The following is a 25,920-nucleotide window of genomic DNA, read 5'->3' as shown; positions in this document are numbered from 1 at the left end:
CTACAAATGCTAAATATATGCTCTGATTAAATAAGTATACAGTATAATAATAACCTAATATCTAATATACCGTAATCTAAAAATGCTAAATGCTAAAAATGCTAAATATATGCTCTGATTAAATAAGTATACAGTATAGATAAAGCATCAGTGTCAATTTACACGCATTCATGCAGCAAAAACAGAGAGACTCAGACTCAGCTTCTTCCCCCAGGCCATCAGAACACTGAACACTGATCTCTCCACACACAAGCACACACACACACACACACACCACACATCCTCACTTACACTTACACAAATACACTACAAAAATGTCACTTTAAAAACAACTGTATATTTGTATATACTCATTGCCTTTATTTCTTAAGCTTAGCATTGTATTTTATTCGAATGACTTTTTTATCATGTCTATTTCTATTTTATTATCTATTCTATTTGATTATTTGTATTTTTGCACAATCGAGCCACACTGCATGCAACTTACAGAGATCGCCTGATCACGGATCTGCTTCGGTTTGGTTCCCCGCAGGCCTAGCGTTACGTTTGTGAAGCAATAATCTGACAACGTGGCAAGGATGTGACTCCGTATTGACCCACTGCTTTTCCCTCATTTCAGAGCGAGTACTTTGAGATCTACACACAATACTGCACTAATTATCCAAAGTAAGTACCGGTAATAGATTGGAAAGTTGATGAGATTTCCGTAAAAGTCAAACGTACGAACATATTACGTATCATGGTTTTCGCTTTTCTTCAGATGTTTTCATTCCGTTTTCACACAAACGTGACTTTTCTTTACTCATTTTTGAAATTCATTTAGAAATTCAACTTGGTAACTCATTTAGAATTCAGGCACAACCTCCAATAACCCTTTCACTGCCACACCACAGAAGGTTAACCCTTACTATCACACTACCGACGGTTACCGCAGTGAAAGGGTTAACCGTTTGGTAGTGCGGCAGTGAAAGGGTTAAGGTGGTACCATTTCGCAGGGGCAACATCCCTCCAGCCTCAGCTTTACATGTCTGTCTGAACTGATGTGTGGATTCTGAAGCAACGTGGCAGCAGACACAATAATAAAATAGCGTGTGTGTGTGTGTGTGTGTGTGTGTGTGTGTGTGTGTGTGTGTGTGTGTGTGTGTGTGTGTGTGTGTGTGTGTGTGTGTGTGTGTGTGTGTGTGTGTGTGTGTGTGTGTGTGTGTGTGTGTGTGTGTGTGTGTGTGTGTGTGTGTGTGTGTGTGTGTGTGACAAAGTGGCAGCAGAAATGATAAAGTAGGACATTGTACCAGGAGAATGTCATCTTTATGCACCTGGCCCACTGCTCTGAAGTAATGCCAAAACATCTGTAATGTTAACAGATACGTTGTCTTACACTTAGACACACCCGTTCTGACGGACCTCTCCTTAAAACTGACAGTCTCTGTCAGTAGTCTGTGTCTGTAACAAATAGCGGATTGGACAGTGAAGTAAACACTGTAGCTATCTGGTGTTTGCTCTCCACCTAGTGGCGGGAAGTGTAACTGCTGCCATGTGCCACAATGTCCTGCTGTTGATAGTTCAGTTCAAGGGGATTCAATAAAAACTTTATCTCATGTACCGCTTACAATAGGCAATTACGGTGGGGCGTGATGACCAATGCAGTTAGGGTTATGCGTCTAACAAGGTTACGGTTGGGGTTATGGTGGGGTGTGAGGTCCAATATCCCACATTGATATTTTTTTCTCATGATTCCTGGCCAAGAATGCTGCATGCCAAAAGTTTCACCTGAAAGATTTAACACAAATATATAACAAATATATCCATGAATATAATGGATGGTAAAACATGTACACATAGTTAGCAAGGGTAGCATAGTTAGCACGGGTAGCATAGTTAGCACGGTTAGCACCCTCTCCAGTTTGTTTCTTTAAACGGGTCAATTCCAAAACTAGACAACTAAGCTAAACGCATGCTTCCTGATTCAGCTCTCTGAATCACAACATGACACACAGTTTTGCACACAGTTCGTAGCGTCCACTTCATGGTCGAGTGAAGTAAATATTTACCGGTAGATTGGCAGCTGTCCCAAAATTGCCTTGTGAATAAACACTGCACATACCAAGGTGACATAACGCCTTATAGCCAAGGAGCGGCCGCGCTACTAGTCCAAACAACAATACAGTGATGAGTCCTACTGATGTCCCGTTTTAAACTGTGATAATTCAACCGTGGAATAGTTAGAACTTGGATTTGAACTGAAAGGAACATGCCAACATTTTGGGAAATTAGCTTACCGTCTTCTCCAGAGAGAGACAAGAAGATAGATACCAGTTTCCTCTCTGTGCGTTCAGTAGAAAGCTATCTGGCTGCATGTTGGCCTAGTTTAACACAATGAATGGAAGCGGACATGGCCGGTTAGCCTTCGGGAGAGGTGTTGGACAATGCCTAGGCTAACCGGCCATGTCTGCTTCCATTCATTGTGCTAAGCTAGGCTAACGTGCAGCCAGATAGCTTTCTACTGAACGCACAGAGAGAAAACTGGTATCTATCTTATTGTCTCTCTCTGGAGAAGACGATAATCTAATTTCCCCAAATGTTGGCGTGTTCTTTGAAAGTATACAGAAATGTTTATCTATTTATTTTACTTACACTGCATCGCTTCCCCTTATGTCCGCCCGCCCGCAGCTCTGTCGCTGCACTGACGGACTGCATGAGGAACAAGTCCCTGGCTAAGTTCTTCCGCGAGCGCCAGGTGTCTCTGAAACGCTCCCTCCCTCTGGGCTCCTACCTGCTGAAGCCCGTCCAGAGAATCCTCAAGTACCACCTGCTGCTGCAGGTAAGAACCACGTCGGCGATTTTTGTCCGCATACTCCTCCCAGAGCTTTCGCACCACATACAAGTGTGTAAGGTATCAAAATGACCGGCTTGGTCCAACTTGAGTTGTTCTTACTTTTTGGAAAGTTTCACCGCACCGTTTGGCTACAAATCGACTCTAAACGGGCAATTTTGGTCCATAGGAATGAATGACGGAATGTTCAAAAGTAGAGTGTAGAAGCTGGATTTTCTTTGTTTTACCATCACCTTTTGTAAATTGCGACAGTGGGCTCAAGTTTGGATCAAATCAAAACGATGCCACGACTGTGCCCTCACTCATAAAAGAAAAATAAACGGAATTGGACATTTCTATCTCAACTTATGGCCATTCCTTTGACAGTCATGCTCTCTGCACTCTAGCTTTGCGTCAGTTAGGATTTGAATCAATTAAGGCTTGCAGGTGTGCATGAGACTTAAGGGAGGTGTCAATCAACTCAGTACTGACTTCTACATGCCACTGCCTCTTGTGCAAAAAGATAAAAACGCTGCCTGCAACTACTACTCTTATCTATTTTCTTCTTTTAATATCCTGACAGTAGCGCTGGGCTATAGATCGTGTTTCAATTTCAATTTGCGATTTTGTCTCCCCGCGATCATGAAAACAAGATAATCGAGATAAAGCGGTTATTGTGCCACATGCCGTGTTGCTCTCATTTAGTCTTGTGTTGTAAACGCAGCGCACGCTTCCTTCACATTAGTGCACTCCGCCACCCCCCCTCAAGCTCAAACAGTAATTGAGAGAGGGAGTTATTTAAGCGTTTCTCCAGTTATTATGAAATGTCTTGCAGAACAGTAACTTCTCAATCTCATTGAGCAATCGTGTTAAATAATCGTGATTTCAATATCAATCAAAATAAATGTAATAGTGGACGGCTGGGTAGCGCAGTGGACTAAGCACTCGCCTACCACTGCAGAGACTCTGAGATCTAATCCAACTGTCAGCGGTACCTCCGGCTTGGTCAGTCGTCCCTACTAACACAATTGGCAGTGTTAGCGGGTGGGAAGCCAGGTATGTGTCCTGGTCATTGTAAACTGCGAATCCTACTGGTCGGGGCGCCTGTTCAGCAGGGAGGGGATCTGGGGTGAGATAGCGTGAACCTCCGCGCACGCGTTACGTTCCCCCAGTGAAACTCCTCGCCGTCAGGTGAAAAGAAGCGGCTGGCGACTCCACATGTATCAGAGGAGGCATGTGGTAGTTCTACACCCTCCCCAGACCGACGGTGGGGCAATGCGCGCAACGACCAGGAAGGGAATTGGTATAACGACTAAAGTGGGATGGGTGAAAAATACAGAAACCCCAAAAATGAATAGATACTTTTTTTCTTTATGTAATAGTGGAGTAGCCCTATCTGACAGTTATAACATTGTGAAGAGGACGGAACGGGGGGACTTTATTGGGAAAATGCTATAAGAAAACACATCATCTGAAATGTTCAGAATTGAACCCGTCTTCAGTTTATTTCATTCAATGGATTTCTCTAATCCAATTAATTGTAAAAGTATTACCTTGTTTATTTTAATGTGGATTTCTATGTTTGCTAAAAATGCAGTTATGATGGAGTCCCCTTTTTATGTAAATACATTGGAAACATAGTCTGGTACACTGACACTTTTGCTGTCTATGTTTTGTCAGGAAATAGCCAAGCACTTTGACCCAGAAGAGGAGGGCTACGAGGTATGATTCAATATAATAATAATAATAATAATATATGACATGATATACTTTATTGTCCCCATAGGGATATTTGTCTTGGACTCAAATTCTGCACACATACATACACACAGACAATACTGCCTCCATGCAGTAGTAATAAAAAAACAAACAAGCAACATATAAACAAAGCAATACATACTGTAGCATCACAACCACAAATGACACATATTACGCAACCAGTGATGAGAACAGCAATGTACTACACAACCCCTCACAGCCCCTCATATCCTATCATGAATCTATTTCCACAGGTGGTGGAGGAGGCCATCTACACCATGACTGGAGTGGCCTGGTACATCAACGACATGAAGAGGAAACATGAGCACCAAGTCAGACTACAGGTCAGGCCACTATTGTACAGCAGACATTATCGTACAGCAGACACTATTGTACAGCAGACACTATCGTACAGCAGACACTATCGTACAGCAGACACTATCGTACAGCAGACACTATCGTACAGCAGACACTATCGTACAGCAGACATTATCGTACAGCAGACACTATCGTACAGCAGACACTATCGTACAGCAGACACTATCGTACAGCAGACACTATCGTACAGCAGACACTATCGTACAGCAGACACTATCGTACAGCAGACACTATCGTACAGCAGACACTATCGTACAGCAGACACTATCGTACAGCAGACACTATCGTACAGCAGACACTATCATACAGCAAGTTCAAGTTCAAGTTTCTTTAATAGTTGTCATACATAAGTACAGAATACTTTTATACAAAATGCTTCTTTCTGTATCATTGAAGCCACTGTGAACGAGCCCGACGGCAGCAGTTAACCTTTGAACCCGCTGGCCTCTCTTGACAGACTGCTATGACACTATGATTACAAGCCTCCGGGTTGGACGGATGCAGGTCCTCTCTTTGGACTTCAGAGAGATGCTCAGCAGCAATTACAGCTCTGACCTTGCCATTGGTTCACTCTTTTGTTGAATCTTAATTACCTCCTGTTGATTTATAAAAAAATATATATATATCTGCCATTATGAACCTGCCTGATGCAGCAGGAGCCACACGGGCACAGTGGAGATTTCCGCCCGGCAACAGGGAGTCGAGAGCATCATCAATTTATGCCAGAATGAGAAGTTGACAATACATTTTTAGTCAGACTGTTACACGGTCATTCTGCGGGTTCTTGTTCTCTCTGATAATGTGGGGAAACGGATTTGTTTAGTAAATCAACTAAGGATTTTAGTCGAGGACAGGGTTGAGCAAATAAATACACAACAAGTTTCAGAACACCATCTGCCGGTGCTGCGCACGCTCTAAACCAGCCGGCGCTCACGCCTACCGTCTTGTGGTTTTTTCCAGGAGGTCCAGTCGCTCTTGCTCAACTGGAAAGGACACGACCTCACCACGTTCGGAGAGCTGGTCCTGGAGGGAACCTTCAAGGTCCACAGGGCCAAGAACGAGCGCACGCTCTTCCTCTTCGACCGCATGCTCCTCATCACCAAGCGGCGCGGTGAACACTACGTCTACAAGGCCCACATCTCGGTAAGCCACCGGTGCTGCTGCTGCCGCCTGCGTGAGCCCACGGGTCGTCCCGCTCGCGCTCTGCTGTCTTTCGTTTCTCTCTCGGTAGATATAAACCTGATGACTTCATTTGTCCGAAATGTGACGCACTGATGCACAAATACCTCTTCTTCACTGACACTTTCTCTGAGTCCTAGTCTTAAAGTATCTGGTATCATACTGGTATCAGACCCATATCTGATACTGTGTTTTAGCCTGGTATCAGACCAATATCTGATACTGTATTTTAGCCTGGTATCAGACCAATATCTGATACTGTGTTTTAGCCTGGTATCAGACCAATATCTGATACTGTATTTTAGCCTGGTATCAGACCCATATCTGATACTGTGTTTAGCCTTGTATCAGACCAATATCTGATACTGTGTTTTAGCCTGGTATCAGACCCATATCTGATACTGTGTTTTAGCCTGGTATCAGACCAATATCTGATACTGTGTTTTAGCCTGGTATCAGACCACTGATCAGTATCAGTATCAGTGATACTGTGGTTACTGTTGTTCCTTCTGTGAGTCCTCCTGAACTTAAACCTTCTCTCCGCTGCTCCTAGTGCTCCACCCTCATGCTGATAGAGAGCGCTAAGGACTCCCTCTGCTTCAGCGTCACTCACTACAAGCATCCAAAGCAGCCTCACACGGTCCAGGTCAGTCACTACGAGCATCCAAAGCAGCCTCACACGGTCCAGGTCAGTCACTACGAGCATCCAAAGCAGCCTCACACGGTCCAGGTCAGTCACTACGAGCATCCAAAGCAGCCTCACACGGTCCAGGTCAGTCACTACGAGCATCCAAAGCAGCCTCACACGGTCCAGGTCAGTCACTACGAGCATCCAAAGCAGCCTCACACGGTCCAGGTCAGTCACTACGAGCATCCAAAGCAGCCTCACACGGTCCAGGTCAGTCACTACGAGCATCCAAAGCAGCCTCACACGGTCCAGGTCACAGTCACTACAAGCATCCAAAGCAGCCTCACACGGCCCAGGTCAGTCACTACGAGCATCCAAAGCAGCCTCACACGGTCCAGGTCAGTCACTACGAGCATCCAAAGCAGCCTCACACGGTCCAGGTCAGTCACTACGAGCATCCAAAGCAGCCTCACACGGTCCAGGTCAGTCACTACGAGCATCCAAAGCAGCCTCACACGGTCCAGGTCAGTCACTACAAGCATCCAAAGCAGCCTCACACGGTCCAGGTCAGTCACTACGAGCATCCAAAGCAGCCTCACACGGTCCAGGTCAGTCACTACGAGCATCCAAAGCAGCCTCACACGGTCCAGGTCAGTCAAACACGACAGGAAATGGAATACGGAGTATGTTGTGTGTTTCATGGAGGTGTTTCAGAATGACATGTGACAAATGTTTTGTATTTTTAAAAAAGGTTAACAAAGCAAAACACTTTTAATCTTAAACTAAGCTCTGCTCAGGAAAATAGTCGGGTAAAATGTGTAAAATATGTGTACTGATTAGTAAATGAGCAAAAACTCACATTGAACTCACTGTATGGTCCTTTACACACAGACCTTGGCTGACCAAACCTTGGTATTGTATTTTGTAAGATAACTGTTGATGGAGTGGATTCATTTGATTCAATGCCGGACATGATTCTGCTAATACATTAGTTGTTGTTACTGATCCTGCTTATTGATTTGCCAAGAACCTGATGTCAATCTGATTATTCTGGTCATTCTGCAGCTTGGCTGGCTGCATCCAGATGATACAGAAATAAAACCAAAATAAATCCAAATAAAAACCCCATGCTACTGTGTGGATACAAACCTCAAAGGAGCTGACCCCAGACCTGTTTTATGTAGGCTTCGCCGTCTGTATCTCGCCAAAACAAACACCTCGAGTCTGCTTTTATGTCTTTACATTTTTCTCTGCCTTTTCCCCTCTCAGGCGAAGACGGATGACGAGAGGAAACTGTGGGCCCACCATATCAAACGGATCATTCTGGAAAACCACCAGGCCATCATTCCCCAGAAGGTACATAAAAGTATAAGATAAGATACGATATTCCTTTATTGATCCTTTTGGGGAAACTCTGGCGTCATAGCAGCATGGGGGAAGGGTGGTACAGCTATGGGCAGGGTAATAGTAGAAAGACATAAATATAGGCAATAAATTATAATACAATTAAAATAAACAGTGTAATCAAAGGTGCAGATGAGGGTCTGTAAATGTGCCCCATCGGTTATATTATATGTTACAATAAATATAGGCAATTAATAATTAAAATGTGAATATATACTATGAGTAAAGTAAACGGTATACACGGGTGCAGTAGATCACCACCGGAATAAAGAAGTAGAGAAAAGATGCATTGTGACGCTTCTTGTTCATTTCTTCCAGGCGAAGGAGGCCATCTTGGAAATGGAATCAATATGTAAGTATTGCTGGCTGGCTGATGACTACAGGCTAGTCACACTGTCACATGAGACATGCATGCAGGCAATGCCGTTCGTCAGCCCAGGGGATAACGAGTATCCCTTTTTGTATGCGCATTGTATTGTATCTTAAAAGAACACGCCAACATTTTGAGAAATTAGCTTACCGTCTTCTCCAGAGAGAGACAAGAAGATAGATACCAGTTTCCTCTCTGTGCGTTCAGTAGAAGGCTATCTGGCTGCATGTTAGCCTAGCTTAGCACAATGAATGGAAGCGCACATGACCGGTTAGCCTTCGGGAGAGGTGTGTTAGTTGGACAATGCCTAGGCTAACCGGTCGTGTCCGCTTCCATTCATTGTGCTAAGCTAGGTTAACATGCAGCCAGATAGCTTTCTACTGAACGCACAGAGAGGAAACTGGTATCTATCTTCTTGTCTCTCTCTGGAGAAGACGGTAAGCTCATTTCCCAAAATGTTGGCGTGTTCCTCTTGCCAGTGTAGTTGAGGTTGTTGATTGTTCTCTGTGCTGACAGACCCGTCCAAGTACCGCTACAGCCCAGAGAGGGTGAAGAGGGCCATGAGTTCGGATGAGTTCCTTCGAGACGGGTGCCAGGCCCAGGGCCGCCGGCGCTCAGGTATAAGAACAGACAAACAAAAATTACCAATGTGTTTTTACACAAATAGCTTAATAAAGGAATCTGAATCTGAATCTGAATGCAGTTTCATGAATAAGCATGTTTTGATTTATTATTATTTATTCTTGTCCCACGCGAGGTTGGTGAATCTTGTTTTATTGAAACAATTGCAATACGTTACTTCTTTGTAGACATGGGGTGTAGATCCTTGTAATTGTCCCTTTGCTGTAGTTGAAAGGGAATGTCCCGTTTGATCCCACATTAAAGGGTCTGCGACAGAGCTGGTCTTGTGCGCTGATGAGGCGATAACTGTCTGAACCGCTTTCCATTCATCTAACGGTCGTCTTCTCTCTACAGAGCCGACAAAACAGATCCTAAAGAACGCCAAAGGTGAGGCAACTGAACTGTCACTTAAAATGTCTTTGAGCTCACTCAACAAGTGCACTCGAACCAAGTATGATATAAGTACGTTTTTTACGTTTTCACCTAATTGAAGTTGAAAATATAAGGTTTTTAACAAATATGGTTGGATGCCAAACTTCTTTTCGTTGTACTGTACTTGTGCGGTATAATGACATTACATTTTAATCGAATCCAATTTAAATATGCATCATTGCTGGATTTCCCCACTGATAAATTAAAAGATGAAAGAGCTCTTAATTATGATGCAATTCCTAGACTCAGCAGGGGACTTCAAAGGAACTGTACTATCAATAGACTATGTTCTTTTGACCACGTTATTTTTCCATTATCGGATGAGGTCCACCTCTTTCTCCGTCTAGAAAGAACCTGCACCGAAACAAGCTTGTATCGGTGTTATCAAATGTGCCTCTCACTGTGTAGTTCCCTTCTCTGAAAGTCACAAGTATGGTTTTTGCCGCCAATCAGAGTCTCACCTGTTTGGCTTTAAGCCCAGTAGTATTAATTTGGCTTTGGCTCCATAACACAAGCAGGATCCGGTTGCCTCCATATTTCAAGTTAATAATCATATTACTGTAGTAACCATAACAACTGAATTCCGAGAGGGTGATTGTGAAGTTACGAAGGTTTAAGCTATTTCATGAATACCTTTGTGAACAGAATTCCCTTATCATTAAATCGTGTGATAAATGTCATGATAAATCAATTGTCCCTATAACTGTATGAACAACATGTTATATATAGGCCATAAGATATGATTTAATATATGAAGATTAAACCCAGAACTTGATTTCAAAATGATATAGCACAAAGGGAGATATTCTCATTTACATGTGCTGTAAGTGGTATTTTTTTGTTAAAATGTGTGTTAAATAGCTCTACATTCCGACAGCCATCACTGATATAGAGTGTTTGGTCAGTAACATTAACATGGGTACTCTCCGCTCTGTAAACACAACATAAATGTTCTGGTATCCCTTCACACTCCAATCATATTACTTATTTCAAGAAACCTTACCAAGTCAAATTTGCTTACTGCACTGTGGTAGATTATTTTACTTGTTTCAAGCACTATTTGCTGATAACTAAGTTGTATTTCTTATTTTGGTCAGACCATTTTTGCAGTGTGGCGTTCTCTCTCCTGATTGGATAATGTGGGAACGGGATACCAGAAAATATATTTTGTGTTTATTGCAGAGCGGAGGGACTGGGAGACCCATGTTACTGACCAAGCACTCTATATCAGTGATGACTGTCAGAATGTATAGCTATTGTATAGATGTATGTATTTAACAAATAAATACCACTTACAGCACCTTTAAATGATGTTGATTTGGCTTTATGCCTATATAAATATTTAAATCCCTTGTCGTTTTACTAACCGTGACTATTGTTTCTTTCTCTCTTGTTGACCCCACAGCCATCCTGAAGGTAAGCTGCTAGTGATTAGCTGGAACCCTCTCCCTCTACCTGACGTGTCTGTGTTCCCTGTTATGATGAAAGGACAATGGCTGAGGTTAAAAACGGCACACGCCAAACCACTTGAATATGGCCTGCATCAGCACCTAGAGCCCTTTGGCACATGAGTGATTGTTTCCTTTGTATCTGAAAGGTTATAGTTCTGGTAATATTCTCTCAATAGATGGGGACGATTTTAACCAGCAGCGGTATAGAATATTAATTATATGGATATCTACTTTGTGAGGAATAGAAAGGATCTTCTCAATGTTCTTTGGAAACTCGATATATCATTTTAACATTGTTATGTCATACTCATGCATGTAATACAGTAGCCTGACACCCTTTAGTTTCTCCCCTGGTATATTTGTTTATTTATTAATTAATTTATATATAAATGTGTCTGAACTTTGAACCATATTCTTGTCTGTCCCTGTGCGGTGGTACACACTAGATACGACATGCAGTTTGGCGCAATGATAAGAGGATGGTACTTGACAGATTTATGCGCAGTATGGTCCCGATTTACCCAATGGGGGCACTATTATTAGCAAAGATGAAAACTTTAAAAGGCCATATCTCACATACTCTCTGTGTCAAATTGGCATGGCTTGTGGCTGTAGTGTGATCCTTCTGTAGCTGTCCTTGTAATACTCCTCTCAAAATGTAATAAGTTGCTTTTCCCCCAGTTCCCTAGTCCATATCGTGCGCAAAATCACGATAGTGAAGAGTCCTCCTTTTTTAAATAGTGTAGGCTAGGGTTGGGTTCTGTTAGTCGGTTCCGTTTTTTAAACTTGTTCCAAGTTGGTAAAAATTTGTTAAAGGTAGAATCTGTAATGTCGCCAAACAGCGACCTCTAGGCAAAAAATAGACAACATGGTACTGCGCTTTGTTTACAGTTTTTGTTTTTGTCCGATGTGTTGGATTTCAGTGGGAGTAGGGGAGAGGGGTTGCTGCTGCTGGGCACACCTCGCCGGGCGATAATAAGTTACTAAACTCCAACCCACACGTCTAAAACACAAAGCGCAATACCAAGCAGGGCTCTTTTGCCTAGAGGTCGCTGTTTGACGGCGTTACAGATTCTTCCTTAATTAAGCTCCCGAGTCTCACAAATCTTCAAATCTCGTTTCCCCTCTCATTTACACAACTGTCATCCGCAAGTGATGATGTAATAACGTTAACTATGCTCCTTACACTTATGACATTGCTGAACGAATATTTTCTTTTGCACTAAGTGCGATAAAAGTGATAGTCTTATAAGAAACCTATAAGAAGGAAATATAATTTTTTAACTAATTACCTAAAAAGATTTGATACTGGATTCCGATTTGATAAAAAAAAAAATGCTTTCGAACCCCAACCCTAGTGTAGGCTCTCTCTCCCCCGGCTGTTTAGAACACATGGTCGAAATGACGTGTTAAAAACAATTCATATAAAAAAAAAAACGGAATCTGTGTGACCCCCCCCCCCCCCCCCCCCCGCACTACAGCACGCAGACAGCGAGTGGGCGCTGTCCCGCACCCTGCAGGCCGCCGCTAGCGTCAGCACCCTAGGCTCCAGCCTGGGCGAGTCTGACGCTGAAAGGCCTAGCTTGGAGGACGAGGACGAGGAAGACCTAGGTAGCAGGAAGAACTCTTTCGCGCGCCTGTGCACCGGCGCTAACGAGGAGGAGGCGGGGACCGCGGGGTTGCCACTGTCCCAAAAGGGCAGCCTGTCCCTGGGGGAAGACAGTGACTCGGACGATATTGTGATGGAGGGCGACCAGGTAGCCGACTTTGCCAGCTACATGCTGGCTGCCATCTCCTGCTGGCACTATAGAGCCAGGGCTTTGCTTACCATGGGGGTCACAACGGTGAGGCTCTCTGCCAGCATCGGGTTTCCTTTCCCCCCCCCTTGTTTCTCACACACCACCACCACCACCGCCGCCTCCGCCGTCACCTTTCGTCATGTGGCTTGGCCAGCGGTCTGACGTAGACCAGCTTCATAACCCTACTAAAGTCGCGGATGACATACAGCGCTGTTTTCATCTCTCGGTCGTAACTGACCTGTAAGAAAGAAATTGCCACGTTGCAGAAAGGCCATCTCTTAATTAACTGTGATGCTTTTCCGTTTGTTTGATGCATGAGCTGCGTACGCCAAAACAGCCTAGAACTACCAGTATGGCTGTTTGACTAGATTTATGGTTGTACACTCTATAACTACCAGTTTGGCTGTTTGGCTCGATTTATGGTTGTACACTCTATAACTACCAGTTTGGCTGTTTGGCTCGATTTATGGTTGTACAGCCTATAACTACCAGTATGGCTGTTTGACTAGATTTATGGTTGTACAGTCTATAACTACCAGTATGGCTGTTTGACTAGATTTATGGTTGTACACTCTATAACTACCAGTTTGGCTGTTTGACTAGATTTATGGTTGTACACTCTATAACTACCAGTTTGGCTGTTTGACTAGATTTATGGTTGTACAGCCTATAACTACCAGTATGGCTGTTTGGCTAGATGTATGGTTGTACACCCTATAACTGCCAGTATGGCTGTCTGGCTAGCTGTATGGTTGTACTGTCTTTGCATGTTTGGTGATTGCAAGTGCCTCACCAGTTGCGTTTGTGAATGCTTAAGACAAGAAGAAGAAATCCTCCATATGTATTATTCGATAATCATATTCATTCCACTGGCATAATTACCAAATAGATAATTAGACATATATAAGCCCTTACAGGACATTTAACATTAGTAGAGGATTTGCCGGTATGTATGTATGAATGAATGAAGAAGTACCTTAAGACATTACTAAAAATGTTGTTTGTGGTTAACTCAGTCAATAAAGATGTAATAAACTTAACAACTTAGAAATGCATTAGCTATTTATGAATGACATTTAAACTCAAAAAGCGAATTCACTCTGACCTTTAGAATTTAATTCTGTCTCCTTTAGTCAAATATGTTTCACAGACACTATGTGTGGATACAGTAGGTCACTTAAACAGTCTCTTAATTGCTTCCAGTCTAGACCACACAAACTGTACTTGCTGTTTTGCCCAAATCCGGGTAGAAATACAAGCAATTTTCCTGGTTCGACAAATACAAATAACACCACCCATGTTGTTCGCTATGTAGTTATTACATCATTCTATGTGTTGAAAATGAATTAAAGTGCTTGTAATCTATAACATCTATTATTAATTATTAAAGGATTTTCTTCGTTAAAATAAGTGTTAAATAGCTCTACATTCCAACAGCCATCACTGATATAGAGTGTTTGGTCAGTAACATGGGTCTCCCAGTCCCTCCACTCTGCAGTAAACATAACATAAATATTCTGGTATCCGCACTTTATCCAATCAGGAGAGAGAACCCTAGATATTTGTTGTTGATTATTTTCTTATATTTGTCAAGACAGTTCTCTCTCCTGATTGGATAGCGTGGGAATGGATACCAGAACATTTATTTTCTGTTTACTGCAGAGCGGAGGGACTGGGAGACCCATGTTACTGACCAGACACTATTATATCAGTGATGGCTGTCCGAGTGTAGAGCTACTTAACACTATTTTAACATGTAAACAAAATGATCACTTACAGCACCTTTAACACATTGAGTGCCACGCCCCTTCCGGGAAGTGACCCCTTCCTTGCCGTCCATTAAACCCATGTAAACGTAGTTGTAGAGTTTGTAGAGCTAAACCTATATTTTATAGTATAGCTATGGGTCTAATAACGCAGTCGAGTCTCAGTGACTTGCTTCTGGTCATCGTGCAAAAAACAGATTCTTTTTTTATCCGTACATTTCCGTTTTTATACCGTTTTGAATATGAATATAGTTTGGGTGCTTCTGAGTCATTCCAGGGAAAAGAAGCGAAAACTGCGTTTTTGTGTAATTCAATAAACACGATGTAATTTTTCGCCTGATTATCGGATCTTCCTGAAATCAACACTAGATCACGGGCGTGCAGGGTCAGTAGTCAAAACCATCCCTACAAGCGTGTGTTTTGCCGGAGTGTTTAGGACCCGCCCCCACGCCGCAGCTCGGTAGAGAAAAGAAACCAACCCGTTTCTAACGGGGTGCAATACTGGCCGAAGGCGTTAGAGGGCGGTATAAGACTGTCTGCCAGCTCAGACACATTCAGTACAGCATGCACAAGGTGCCCCGCTGAATTATGAATGGCATAAAAGAATAAAAGAAATACCGCGAGAAAAACGTAGATCTACGTTTCCGGCACTCAGCGATCGGGGCGACAGAAACGTAGTTCTACGTTAACGGCACCGGATGTGTTAATATGTGTCTAATTTAATTTCAAACCTTTATTTAAACTCGAAAGGCAACTGAGGTTTCCCTCATTTACAGTCATGTCGAGTGTACATACAGAGTTAAGCAAAAAAGGCATAGAAAATCATAACATGTAAGGATAACAATAATGTAACAAAAATGTCCTGTTAGGGCTCCTATGTGTCCAATGACCTATTTAGTAAATGGCTTTAAAATGGCTCATAAATACAGTACACCTCATTAAATGATATGTCATTGCCATTTGTTTTGCTTTGTTCCACTTCTAAAAAGAAGAAAAGGTAATAATTATTATAATAATAATATTAATAATAATCTTTATTGTGCATAATTGTTTGCTTTTAACTACTGACATAGTTGTAGTTAAAAGTGCATGCATGCTAGTATTTTACGACAGCCTCTGTAGTATCGTGTCTGAACCAACTCTGTGTCTCTGTGTCAGACTACATCGGACAGTCTGGAGTGTGTCTACTGTTACTAAACTAAACACAGTGTTTGCCGCTGCCTTCGTATGCTGCTACCATATTCAACGAGCATGTTAACGCCTGCTGATTAGCACATGTGTTTGCCCAGAGTAGGATGTTAATACTGACGTTTAGCATTATATGGCTCAGGCTTTACTGCTAATCCAGCTGTCGATGTAGTACTGTCCTTATTCTCAAACACAGACAATTACTGTCCCTTGTGTATTTAAAGTAATGGTGTATACGATATGTGAGCTAACTGTACATCCTGGAGATTTGCCAAGAATAATAACCAACTCATTTGTGGTTTATTTATTATTTATGTATTATTATTTATTTACTTATTATTATTATTATTATTATTATTAATTATTATTATTATTATTATTATTATTATTATTATTATTATTATTATTATTATTATTATTATTATTTGTTTCTAGATTATGCTTATGATTATGCTACACAGCTAAAGGCCATCCTGACGTTATCATGCTAATGATAATGACTGTCCTAGTCTTATTTAAAATGTTATATTGTATACAATTCTTGCTGAAGGATGAAGAGGGGGATAGCATACCTGAGGAGAATGGATGTGACCAAGAGAACGGACAGCTGCTCAGCCAGGGGGCACTCTGTGGGAATGAGCCCCAGCACAACGAGGTAAACATCATACTCTATATTCCATCAATACTGTAAGCTACTTGTTCAGACATTATTTATTTCAGTCTATTCTGATTGTTGTATTTTTTTTTGTATAATTTTCCTCTTCAGATATACTGTAGGCTACCATATGTTTAAAAAAAATGTTTTAATCAGAACTGCCTCTGAAAAAATAACTTTCTTTTTATATGCAATGACTGCTCAGACTAATTAATAATTTGACAGCGTCTTCGTTGAACAGTCCCAACCGATGAAGGACAAATGAAATCCCTATTATAATGCCTTCAAACGCCCCTGACTTACAGTCGAATCCTGCTTTGAGTTAAATGGCTGTGGCGTTACCTGCCAAACCTCTATAGTGGCAGAGCTAATTACAATGGCTCTCAATCTCAATTATCTTTGCCCCGCTGTGCTGTGACGATGTGACTCTGTGGCATGCTCACTACATTGAAATGACTGAAATGGAATTTTAAAAACCTGCATCTGGGTTTTTATTAAAGCAAATATTTAAATTAACGTCCCCCGTTTTATCAGACCTCTTTCCAATCTCTAATAAAATAAATTATGTGTGAGAAATCGAGTGCAGTGTATTCTGCAGATTCCCTCCTCAAATTATTTCAGTAAGAAAAATGCACTCAGTACAATGCAGACCTCTGCCAAGGCCTAACAATCCACAATAATGTTTCCTTTCCTTTCCTTTAATATTCTACTGGGTAGAATTGCCTATAGTGTCACAAAAATCAATATGTTTCTCCCTCTAGGGTTCATGCACGTTCACAGCAAAGTGTCTGTGAGGTATTTTTGGCCTGATGGTGGCTCAAGAGGAAATGTCATGGAGTCACCTAAATCAATAGGTGTTTTCCTCTAGGGGTCATGAATCTAAACGGCACATTTTGTGACTGTACGACAAACATGTCAGGATATACGCTCATTTGAATAATTTGCCCCTATGATGGCGCTTGAGCAAACGTCATAGGGTCACCAAAATCAACGGGTTACTTCCAAATGGTAAATGGCTGCTTTTTTATATAGCGCTTTTATCCAAAGCGCTTTACAATTTAACTTCCACTTGGAATCCTGTATGTGCACAGCTTCATGGCAATCTGGCCAGTATTTGTCAAGATATGTCACAGGACGACTGACAATGTTGGCATACACACAGCATAACCTCCTGAGAAAACGTCTAGTTACTTCTATTTTCTTTTCTTCCTCTCTAGACACAAGACAAGCTGCTCCATAGGAACACAGTCTCTGAGCCATCAGAAGGGATCGAACCGGCACCGACCTCAGATCCAGATAGCTCTTCTGCCACAACCCTCAAGACGTCGATGCCTCCCCGCGAAGCGGAAGCACCTGCAGGTCAAATGGCGAGCCCCAGCAATGACAAACCAGCGCCTGCCTCTCCAGGGTCGGACTCCAAAACCCTGAGCAGTGGGGAATCCTCCGATGACGGATCGGAAGAGGACGAAGAGAAAGGGGCAGAATCAAAGGGGAGTGAAGCTAACAGCATTCTACCCTCCTCCGTCTTGGACAAAGCCAGCGCGATCGCGCAGCACTTTACTAACAGTACCAGGCGAGGCAGCCTAGCCACGGAGGATCCCTCCTCTCTTGGCTTTTCTTCCCCACGACTGCCCAGCAGGACTGGCAGTACTCTTAGTCTCGGCGGTGAACCCAACGAGAAGTCCCAGTGGCTGACCGGCGCGTCTTCCGAACCTCAAGAAAACTTCGACGGGACCGATTTCACCCTGTTGTCTCAGCGAGACGACGCCATCTTCGACAGCGACAGGGGAAGCATGAGGAGGAGGGACTCGACCCTCTCGAAACAGGACCAGTTGCTCATTGGCAAAATCAAGAGTTACTACGAGATCGCAGAGAGCGAGGACGCCAACTTCTCCCTCAAACGCCGGGAGAGTCTGACCTACATCCCCACTGGACTCGTCAGCAACTCTGTCAGCCGCTTCAACAACATCCCTAGCGACAATGCTTCGGCAGCGGAGAGAAACCACTGCTCTGAAACTGTCCAAACATATGCGTCAGCCCTGACCACGTCCTCCATTCCTGACCCTTCCATGACGGAGCCGGTGCCAGCTAAAGAAACTCCGGGTCACATGGTCTCAAATGAGAAAACTAAGGAGTCGGGTGATTCTGGTTTCAATGTAGAACGAGGCCTCAGCGCTCACCGCATGAAGGGCAGATCTCGGAGCATGCAAGAGCAGTCCGTTAAGGACGAGGACTTTAGACCTTCGTCTGAAATGATCAAGATCTGGCAGGCTATGGAGAGAGAGTCCAGCGGGGCAAGTCGAGGTTTGCCTAGCAGGAATCAGACCCCAAACAAGAACTCTGAAAAAAACGATGGAGAATCTTTCACCATTTTAGAAGAATCTTACCTTAGCACCATCACAGAGGAATCCACAAGCCCCTCTCCCCACAAGGTTTTCGGGGTAAAAAAAGAGAGTTTGAAGAACACCCTAAATGTGTCGGGGGATGAGCGCATGGTTCTTAGGGCACCTGTTCCAAGGGTCATTCAGCTTAGGGCTGAGGCAGAAGGGGAGCCAACCAGTGAAGAGGATGATGCAGAGAAGGCGAAGAACAAAGTGCTGCATCTGGCTCGTCAGTACAGCCAACGCATCAAAACTACCAAGCCAGTGGTCCGGCAACGGAACCAAGATGGAAAGACCCTGCCTTGTTTGATTGAGGAAAAGGAGAGCTCAGGTACAATTATGCTTTGCTTAGCATTTTGTATCTTTTATATCAATAAGCTTGATATTACTGAGTGCTAGCATTAAAAAAAAAAAAAAAAAAAAAAAAAGCTTAGTTAATTGTTATATACAGATTAGATATAGTATTTTTAGTCGACTAATAGTCGACTAACGGCAAATTTTGGCCAATCATAGTCGACTATCCAAATCCTTAGTCGGGGACAGCCTATGTAAAAAGTATTATATGCAGGTACAGTATATTCAGAGAGATGTGGATAAATATATATTTACAGTAAATATAAATGTAGTGTTAATTCTTAGCGTTAGTTCCCTAGTTAGTTCTTAGTGTTGTATGACAGTAAATGGAAATAAAAGCACTCCACAAAAGCAGTCACAAAAAAAGAAGAAGCAAAAAGCAAAAACAGTCACAAAAGCACTCCATTCACACCCCAGGAGTGATGTATTAGTCTACACAGCAAAAGGTTCCACACAGTTACCAAAGTAAACCCAGGAGTGATGTATTAGACTACAGCAGGGGTTCCCAAACTTTTTCAGCTCGAGACCCAAAAGAGAAATTTGGTGTTTCCCCGAGACCCAAACTTACAAAAATACATCATGAATTGTGGGATCGAATCCGGCTGTGGTGCCTCCGGCTTGGCCGACCGTCCATACTAACACAATTGGCAGTGTTAGCGGGTGGGAAACCCGGCGAGGGTGGGACCTGGTCGTTGTAAACAGCGACTTCCTACAGTTCGGTCGGGGCGCCTGCACAGCAAGGGAAGGATCTAGGAGAGGTAGTGTGACCTTCCACACGTTACACTCTCCCAGTGAGAGTCCGCGCTGCCAGGTGGGCTGTGTACCCAGCAGTGGGCTGGGTACACATGTGTCGGAGGAAGCATGTGATAGTCTCCGCCCTCCCGGACTGACGTAGGGGGTAGAGTGCGCAACAACCAGGAAGGGGATTGGGAATTGGCATGACAACTAACATTGGGATGGGAGAAAAAACGGAAAAAGAAGGGGGGAAAAGATAATAATAAAAAATTAAAAAACAATTATAAACTACTGATAAAGAACACAACAAACCATGAATTTCAAATGTATATGAAATGTATTTATTTAATTATAAAAGTACATCACAGCAATAATCAGAGTGTAATGTTAAGTTGCTCACCACCGCATAACATATTTTACATACAATTTTGTAACACTTTTAAAAACAAACATGTTCTACTCCCCTTTCTATTTCTCACCCCTTTTTCAACTCTCCATTTCTTACCCCCTCCCTCCGTCCCTCAACCTTAAACGCCAACATTGAGCAACATTCTGATTAATTTGTAATGACTTATTTAACAATTCTACTGACCTGACATGCTAGAAGGGGTATAATATTTCATCTATGACACAATGAAATCTAATGAGAGGTATGTGGCTGGTTGAAGTTTTCACCCAGCAGATCTATTCTGGGCTTGTTTTTTGAAAGTGCTATTCTGAGGTCATGCTGAGCATTTAGTCTGTTTCTGTATTTGTTTTTCAGGTATGCTAGAATAGAAAACCCAGATTCACATAAATATGTGGTGCCAAACTGAATCAACACATCTACAGCTAAACAAATAAGTTTCTTTTTTTTAATTGGCGACCCAATAAAAAAAAGTTTGGAAACACTGGACTACAGCAAAGGGTTCAGTACCAAAGTAAACCCAGGGGTAATGTATTAGTCTACAGCAAAGGGTTCAGTACCAAAGTAAACCCAGGGGTAATGTATTAGTCTACAGCAAAGGGTTCAGTACCAAAGTAAACCCAGGAGTGATGTATTAGTCTACAGCAAAGGGTTCAGTACCAAAGTAAACCCAGGGGTAATGTATTAGTCTACAGCAAAGGCTTCAGGACCAAAGTAAACCCAGGAGTGATGTATTAGTCTACAGCAAAGGGTTCCACACAGTACCAAAGTAAACCCAGGAGTGATGTATTCGACTACAGCAAAGGGTTCAGTAACAAAGTAAACCCAGGAGTGATGTATTAGACTACAGCAAAGGGTTCCACACAGGAACAGCTTTGTATCTGTTTATTTCCTGTCAGCGACTGTATTAACAAACATTGTAACAGGAAACACAAAGGGGCCTATTTAGAATGTTTATGTTGTCAAGTTAGAAAAGGTCTATACGAAGGTATCACAACCGATACGACAAGGATATATTTAGTTAAAAAGTCTCCTTGTAGCTGCTTTAAGGTACATTTTGAACAGATAAATTTTTTTTGCGATTGATCATTCACAAGTAACTCTGGACAATCATGTGATTAAATCTTTTAATTGATCGACAGCCCTAAAATCACGTTAGGATGAGTTGGGCTGAACAAGAGAAAACAGTAATGCATCGCTTGTGGTCGGGGCGCGAATCCGTTAAAGGCTACACTCTCATTTCTGGAGCATGAAATGTAAACGACACAAATGTAAAACAGTGCCTTAAAGTTACCATGCTTGAATGTCTTCTTTGTTGCCATGTTCTCCTATACAGTGCAGTTACCTCCCATGGCCACAGGGCGCCGATAGTAGCTTAAAGCTCATAGTGCAGATTTAAGCTTTTTCACACAGTGGTACATTTGAAGTGGTTTGCTGCTGGCATTAAAACGTATGATGTTTATGTTCGCAGGTAAACCCAACTTGGCGCTGGTCTCTTGCGATGAAGTCACCACGACGACCACACAGCTGAGCCCCGTAGAGCGGGTCAGGTCCCCGAGTCCCGCTCGCAGCGCCGCCAGTCCTCTGGCCAGTCCCCGGGTTCCCTCCCCAAGCCGCGCGCGCTCCAAGTGTCCCCTCAGCCCGTCTCCCGGCCACGGCTTCAACTGGCCGGACGTGCGCGAGCTACGCTCCAAGTACGTCCTGCCGCCGGTGGCACGAAGCCTTTCCGTCCCCGAGAGAATGTTGGACAGTTGTCCCAAGAGGCGCTCCAGTTGCTCCTCCAGCTTCGTCTTGTCTCACGGCTCCGTTGAGGTTCCGTCATACAGGCCTCATCTCGCCAGAGACTCGGTACTACTCGAAGAGCGGCGCGCGAGGCTTCGCAGGGCCAGATCCCTGTGGGGTATTCGCCGGGACGACGTCCCCAATGACGGCGATTACTATATCTCGGCGGAGGCCTCTCTACCGAGCGACGCCGGTCGGAAGATAGTCGTTGTGGAGAAGCTTCCGCAGTCCGCGGCGGAACGCGCAGGAGTGACCGAGGAGGCCGGAGAGGAAGACGATAACTATGTCCAGATCCGTTCTCCGACCAGCAGAGATAAGATCTCCATCATGGCCGTCATCGACCGCTGCCGGGCTTATCAGGAGTCGGATGAGTATAAGCAAAGGGAGGAAGCTGGGGCCAGAACGGAGGCAGTTCTCTCGGGCGGAACGGGCAAAGAGCTCGATAAGGGCACGGCGTCTTCCGACCAGCAGCCTGACGGGGCCCCGAAAACAAACACAAACTCTAGCAAAAAGGCCGACGCTAGTCAGCAGAGCAACGTGAAAAACCTGAGAGAAAAATTCCAGAAGTTGAGGTGAAATATCAGTCCCTGTGAAATATTTCACGGACGTCTTTGTAAAAAAAAAAAAAAAAAAAAAAAACTCTTGATTACAATGATTAGAACACGAGATTCTTGGAGAGGCCAAAACGAGAAGGCGAAACTGAGAGTGAAGCGGCGGAATGTTTTGCTCGTGTGGGTTAACAGCGTAGCACCACAGACGTCTTATGATGAGCAAACACTGCATCTGTTGGACCTGTGTCACGACTCTCTCTTTTAGGTTTGGTTGTCAAGTTAAAAAAAGAACGGTCATGTCACAATGTGCTTAGTTCGTTTAGGCCGAATGTGGGCCTGTCTGCTCTTCTCTGAAGCAAAAGGAATGAATGGCCATGGCGATGTAGATTACTGTATAGAAATGTGTAAATAACTTTGTACAGAACTCAAGAACATTTCTTCTGAGTGATTTGATTCATTTGTTTAAAGCATTCTTTTTGTATAGGTTGTACATTTGCATTATGTGGCAATTGTGTTGCACGATTTAATTGATTTGAGCAGGTGAAAGTCCCTCGCCTGGGGACTGGCGTGAGAATGGGGATTGAGGCAGCACTATGGCAAACTGCCACGTCCTGTTCATTCGGGAGAAACACGATATCGCTTGATAACAAAAGCTTTTAGGGAAATTCTGATCACTATACTAAGGGATTGAGTCTTCACTGTAAGAACATGACTTCATTGGCTGTATTTACACCTTTTCCTGTGTGATATGTTGGAAATGCAACATAGACTATGATGCTTAACACTTCCAGTGCCACGCCTCTTCCGAGAAGTTATTGCCTCATGCCACCCATTAAATCGGTCACCTTGTTTTTAGAGCTATAACCATATTCTATATTATAGCTATGGATACAGTACTATAGTCATTTGACACTGGGTTTCTTCCGGTCAAGATGCAAAAAATAAATAAATTTTCCATCCATACGTTCCCGTGTTATTCCGTGGTGAATATAAGTATGGTTTTAGAGCTGTCTGGCGTAATTCATGAAATGCTGGGTTATAGCCCTACACGTTGATTACATTGTAGACGCTAGCGGTCCTCGCCTGAACCCGCTATTGTTCCGGATTCAAATCCACATTATAGGTATTATGTTCCATCATGAATGCATGAAAGGGGGGGGGGGGTCGTTTCTGATTATTCGATCATCAGTAACGGCATTCGCATTGAACACTAAACACGGTTATCAGCCCGATCGCTATGAAAGCATTGCAGGATCAAGCTAGAATTGACGTCAAATCGCCCTTACCTTTGGCCGGGAGTAATCCAAAAATAATATTCCAATTTCTTGATCGCCATCTGGTAGATCCAATCCCCATTTGCTCGACGTTATAAACTACCATAACATACGGATCGGGCATAGTTGACAGGCTTCGATGTAACCGGCAGAACTGTGCTCCTCCCCGATAAGAAAAAATGAAATCCGAGACCTGGGGTCCAAGCCCAAGATACAATGTTAGAAATGGTGCTCGATACCGCCGCCTGGTAGGATGCGGCCGGTACTGCACCTTCGGATTCCCACTATGCATTTTCCAGGCAAAACATAGCTTGAAAAAAAAAGGAAAAACAACCCAGAAACAAGAATCTTCGTTTATGGCACTGAACGGTTGGGGCACAGAAACGAGAATTCTCGTTTTTGGCAATTAATGTGTTAAAGGGGCAGTTAACCAAGAATTCCAAAAAACACATTTCCCTTTTTGTATTTGTATTCTTATACTTTTTTTTTTTTTTTTTTTTATAGTTCCTACATGAAACTGCTCACAACAATGTATTTTCCGGATCATGATTTCTGGAAAGAGAATCCTTTGGTGCATTCAGCTCCATTGTATTGGAGTGACGACTGATATCTCCAAAACTAAGCTAATGACACCAAAACGACCTTTTGGGTGAACTGCCCCTTTAATTTGGTTTAATCTGTTGGTGTTGGTTGGGGGTTCAGGGAGTGGAATATAAAAGATAAGCAGCTACTGTAGGTTGAGCTTGAACTCCCATTAATTCTTAATGTTTGGTTCCAAGTGGCTGAACCTGTTTAGAAACCATAACAACATGTTCTTCATGGCGAACCTGCTCTGTGGTCTACTGTGCTTAAAATTAATTTTTATATCATTGATGTCGGTAACCGTCTGTAGTGTGGTAGGGAAAGGTTAACCTTCTGTAGTGTGGTAGGGAAAGGTTAACCTTCTGTAGTGTGGTAGTGAAAGGTTTAAGCAAATCAGAACCATTCTCCTGAACATACCACCACCCACGGGTTTCATTCTGTTTTTTCTTAGTTTTTTTAATTATTATTATTGTTTTGTTTTTTCATCATGCTTTGCTTCCACCAACCACATGTAGCCCATATCTTCTCCTATAGCTCTCCGGGGGTTAGCACTAGATCTTTACGGCACACGGACTAACCACTAAGTCAGCGTGGAGTGACCAAAGCGGTCCCTTTCTCATATCTTCTCTATACCTCTCCTGTGGCTCGGTTCTTGTCAACCTTGTAAATACTTCTCGCCAAGTCACGATAGAATCTACTCGTTATAAAATGTGTTCATGGGAAAATCTGGGGACTGTAGCTTAACATTCTTTTAAGTTCGACGTACAGTGTACGTGATCTGTGGTGCACTTTGTGCATCAGTGGCCCTAACTGTGTGAACTTCCCTACTGATTATAATCTCCACCATACTGTTCGTACCTATACGCCTCCGCTGATCTCGACAAGTGTGTAGGGGTCGATTTGGGATGCGGCCTGCTCTTCATCTAGTACGACTGCAGAGAGATGGTAGTCAGAGGAAGTCGGCCGTCGCTAATGATGGTTATCTTATAATGGTTTGCAGTTCTGTGGCTCGTTCCTCGGACTGACTCTTTATGTTTATGTACCTCTTATTTATTGTGCTGATGTAAATTTCATGAATTGTCTTGTCTTTATTATAACTGTGATTGTATGTGTGGTATCGAGAGGTGTGCTGTACAGAAATGTTTACACTGCCTAGCAGAGGCGTACATTCCATATTAAAGCAACTCCATGGCTCGCCTGTCCAGAGGATTATTGTGTGTGTCTGTAAATGGGTAATTATATTATATATGTTATATATGACTGAATTCGGTCATTAAAGAACCCAGGACGCCTATTGTAAAGAGTAGGGGGTTCCCCGACGTTCCTGGCCAAATTCCCAATCAGGTCTCTGACATCAAGGCCACCTAATCATCCCTTCCCCTTAATTGGTTGATATCAATCCCTGTCTCCTGAGCCG

At 43.1% G+C, this 25,920-nt stretch overlaps 1 protein-coding gene across 1 annotated transcript in view; it reads left to right on the top strand.

Moving 5' to 3' along the window:
• The window catches only part of LOC311228968 (pleckstrin homology domain-containing family G member 3-like), a 121,841-nt gene extending 96,144 nt beyond the window's left edge, over positions 1–25,697 (top strand). Inside the window, exons 6-20 of the mRNA XM_084314938.1 lie at positions 620–666; positions 2,668–2,818; positions 4,490–4,531; positions 4,822–4,911; positions 5,906–6,088; positions 6,678–6,770; positions 8,022–8,108; positions 8,475–8,508; positions 9,043–9,144; positions 9,502–9,534; positions 10,985–10,995; positions 12,512–12,874; positions 16,334–16,438; positions 17,656–19,150; positions 21,786–25,697. Of these exons, the coding sequence (XP_084171064.1) occupies positions 620–666; positions 2,668–2,818; positions 4,490–4,531; positions 4,822–4,911; positions 5,906–6,088; positions 6,678–6,770; positions 8,022–8,108; positions 8,475–8,508; positions 9,043–9,144; positions 9,502–9,534; positions 10,985–10,995; positions 12,512–12,874; positions 16,334–16,438; positions 17,656–19,150; positions 21,786–22,672 (3,723 nt within the window). The 3' untranslated portion in view covers positions 22,673–25,697. The remainder of the gene's footprint in view (positions 1–619; positions 667–2,667; positions 2,819–4,489; positions 4,532–4,821; positions 4,912–5,905; positions 6,089–6,677; positions 6,771–8,021; positions 8,109–8,474; positions 8,509–9,042; positions 9,145–9,501; positions 9,535–10,984; positions 10,996–12,511; positions 12,875–16,333; positions 16,439–17,655; positions 19,151–21,785) is intronic.
• The last annotated feature ends 223 nt before the right edge of the window (positions 25,698–25,920 follow it).

The sequence above is a fragment of the Notolepis coatsorum genome, assembly GCF_963971535.1.
Source record: "Notolepis coatsorum genome assembly, chromosome: 5".
NCBI lineage: Eukaryota > Metazoa > Chordata > Actinopteri > Aulopiformes > Paralepididae > Notolepis > Notolepis coatsorum.
Note: the sequence above shows the minus strand (reverse complement) of the source record. Positions and strands in the feature narration are given on the sequence as shown.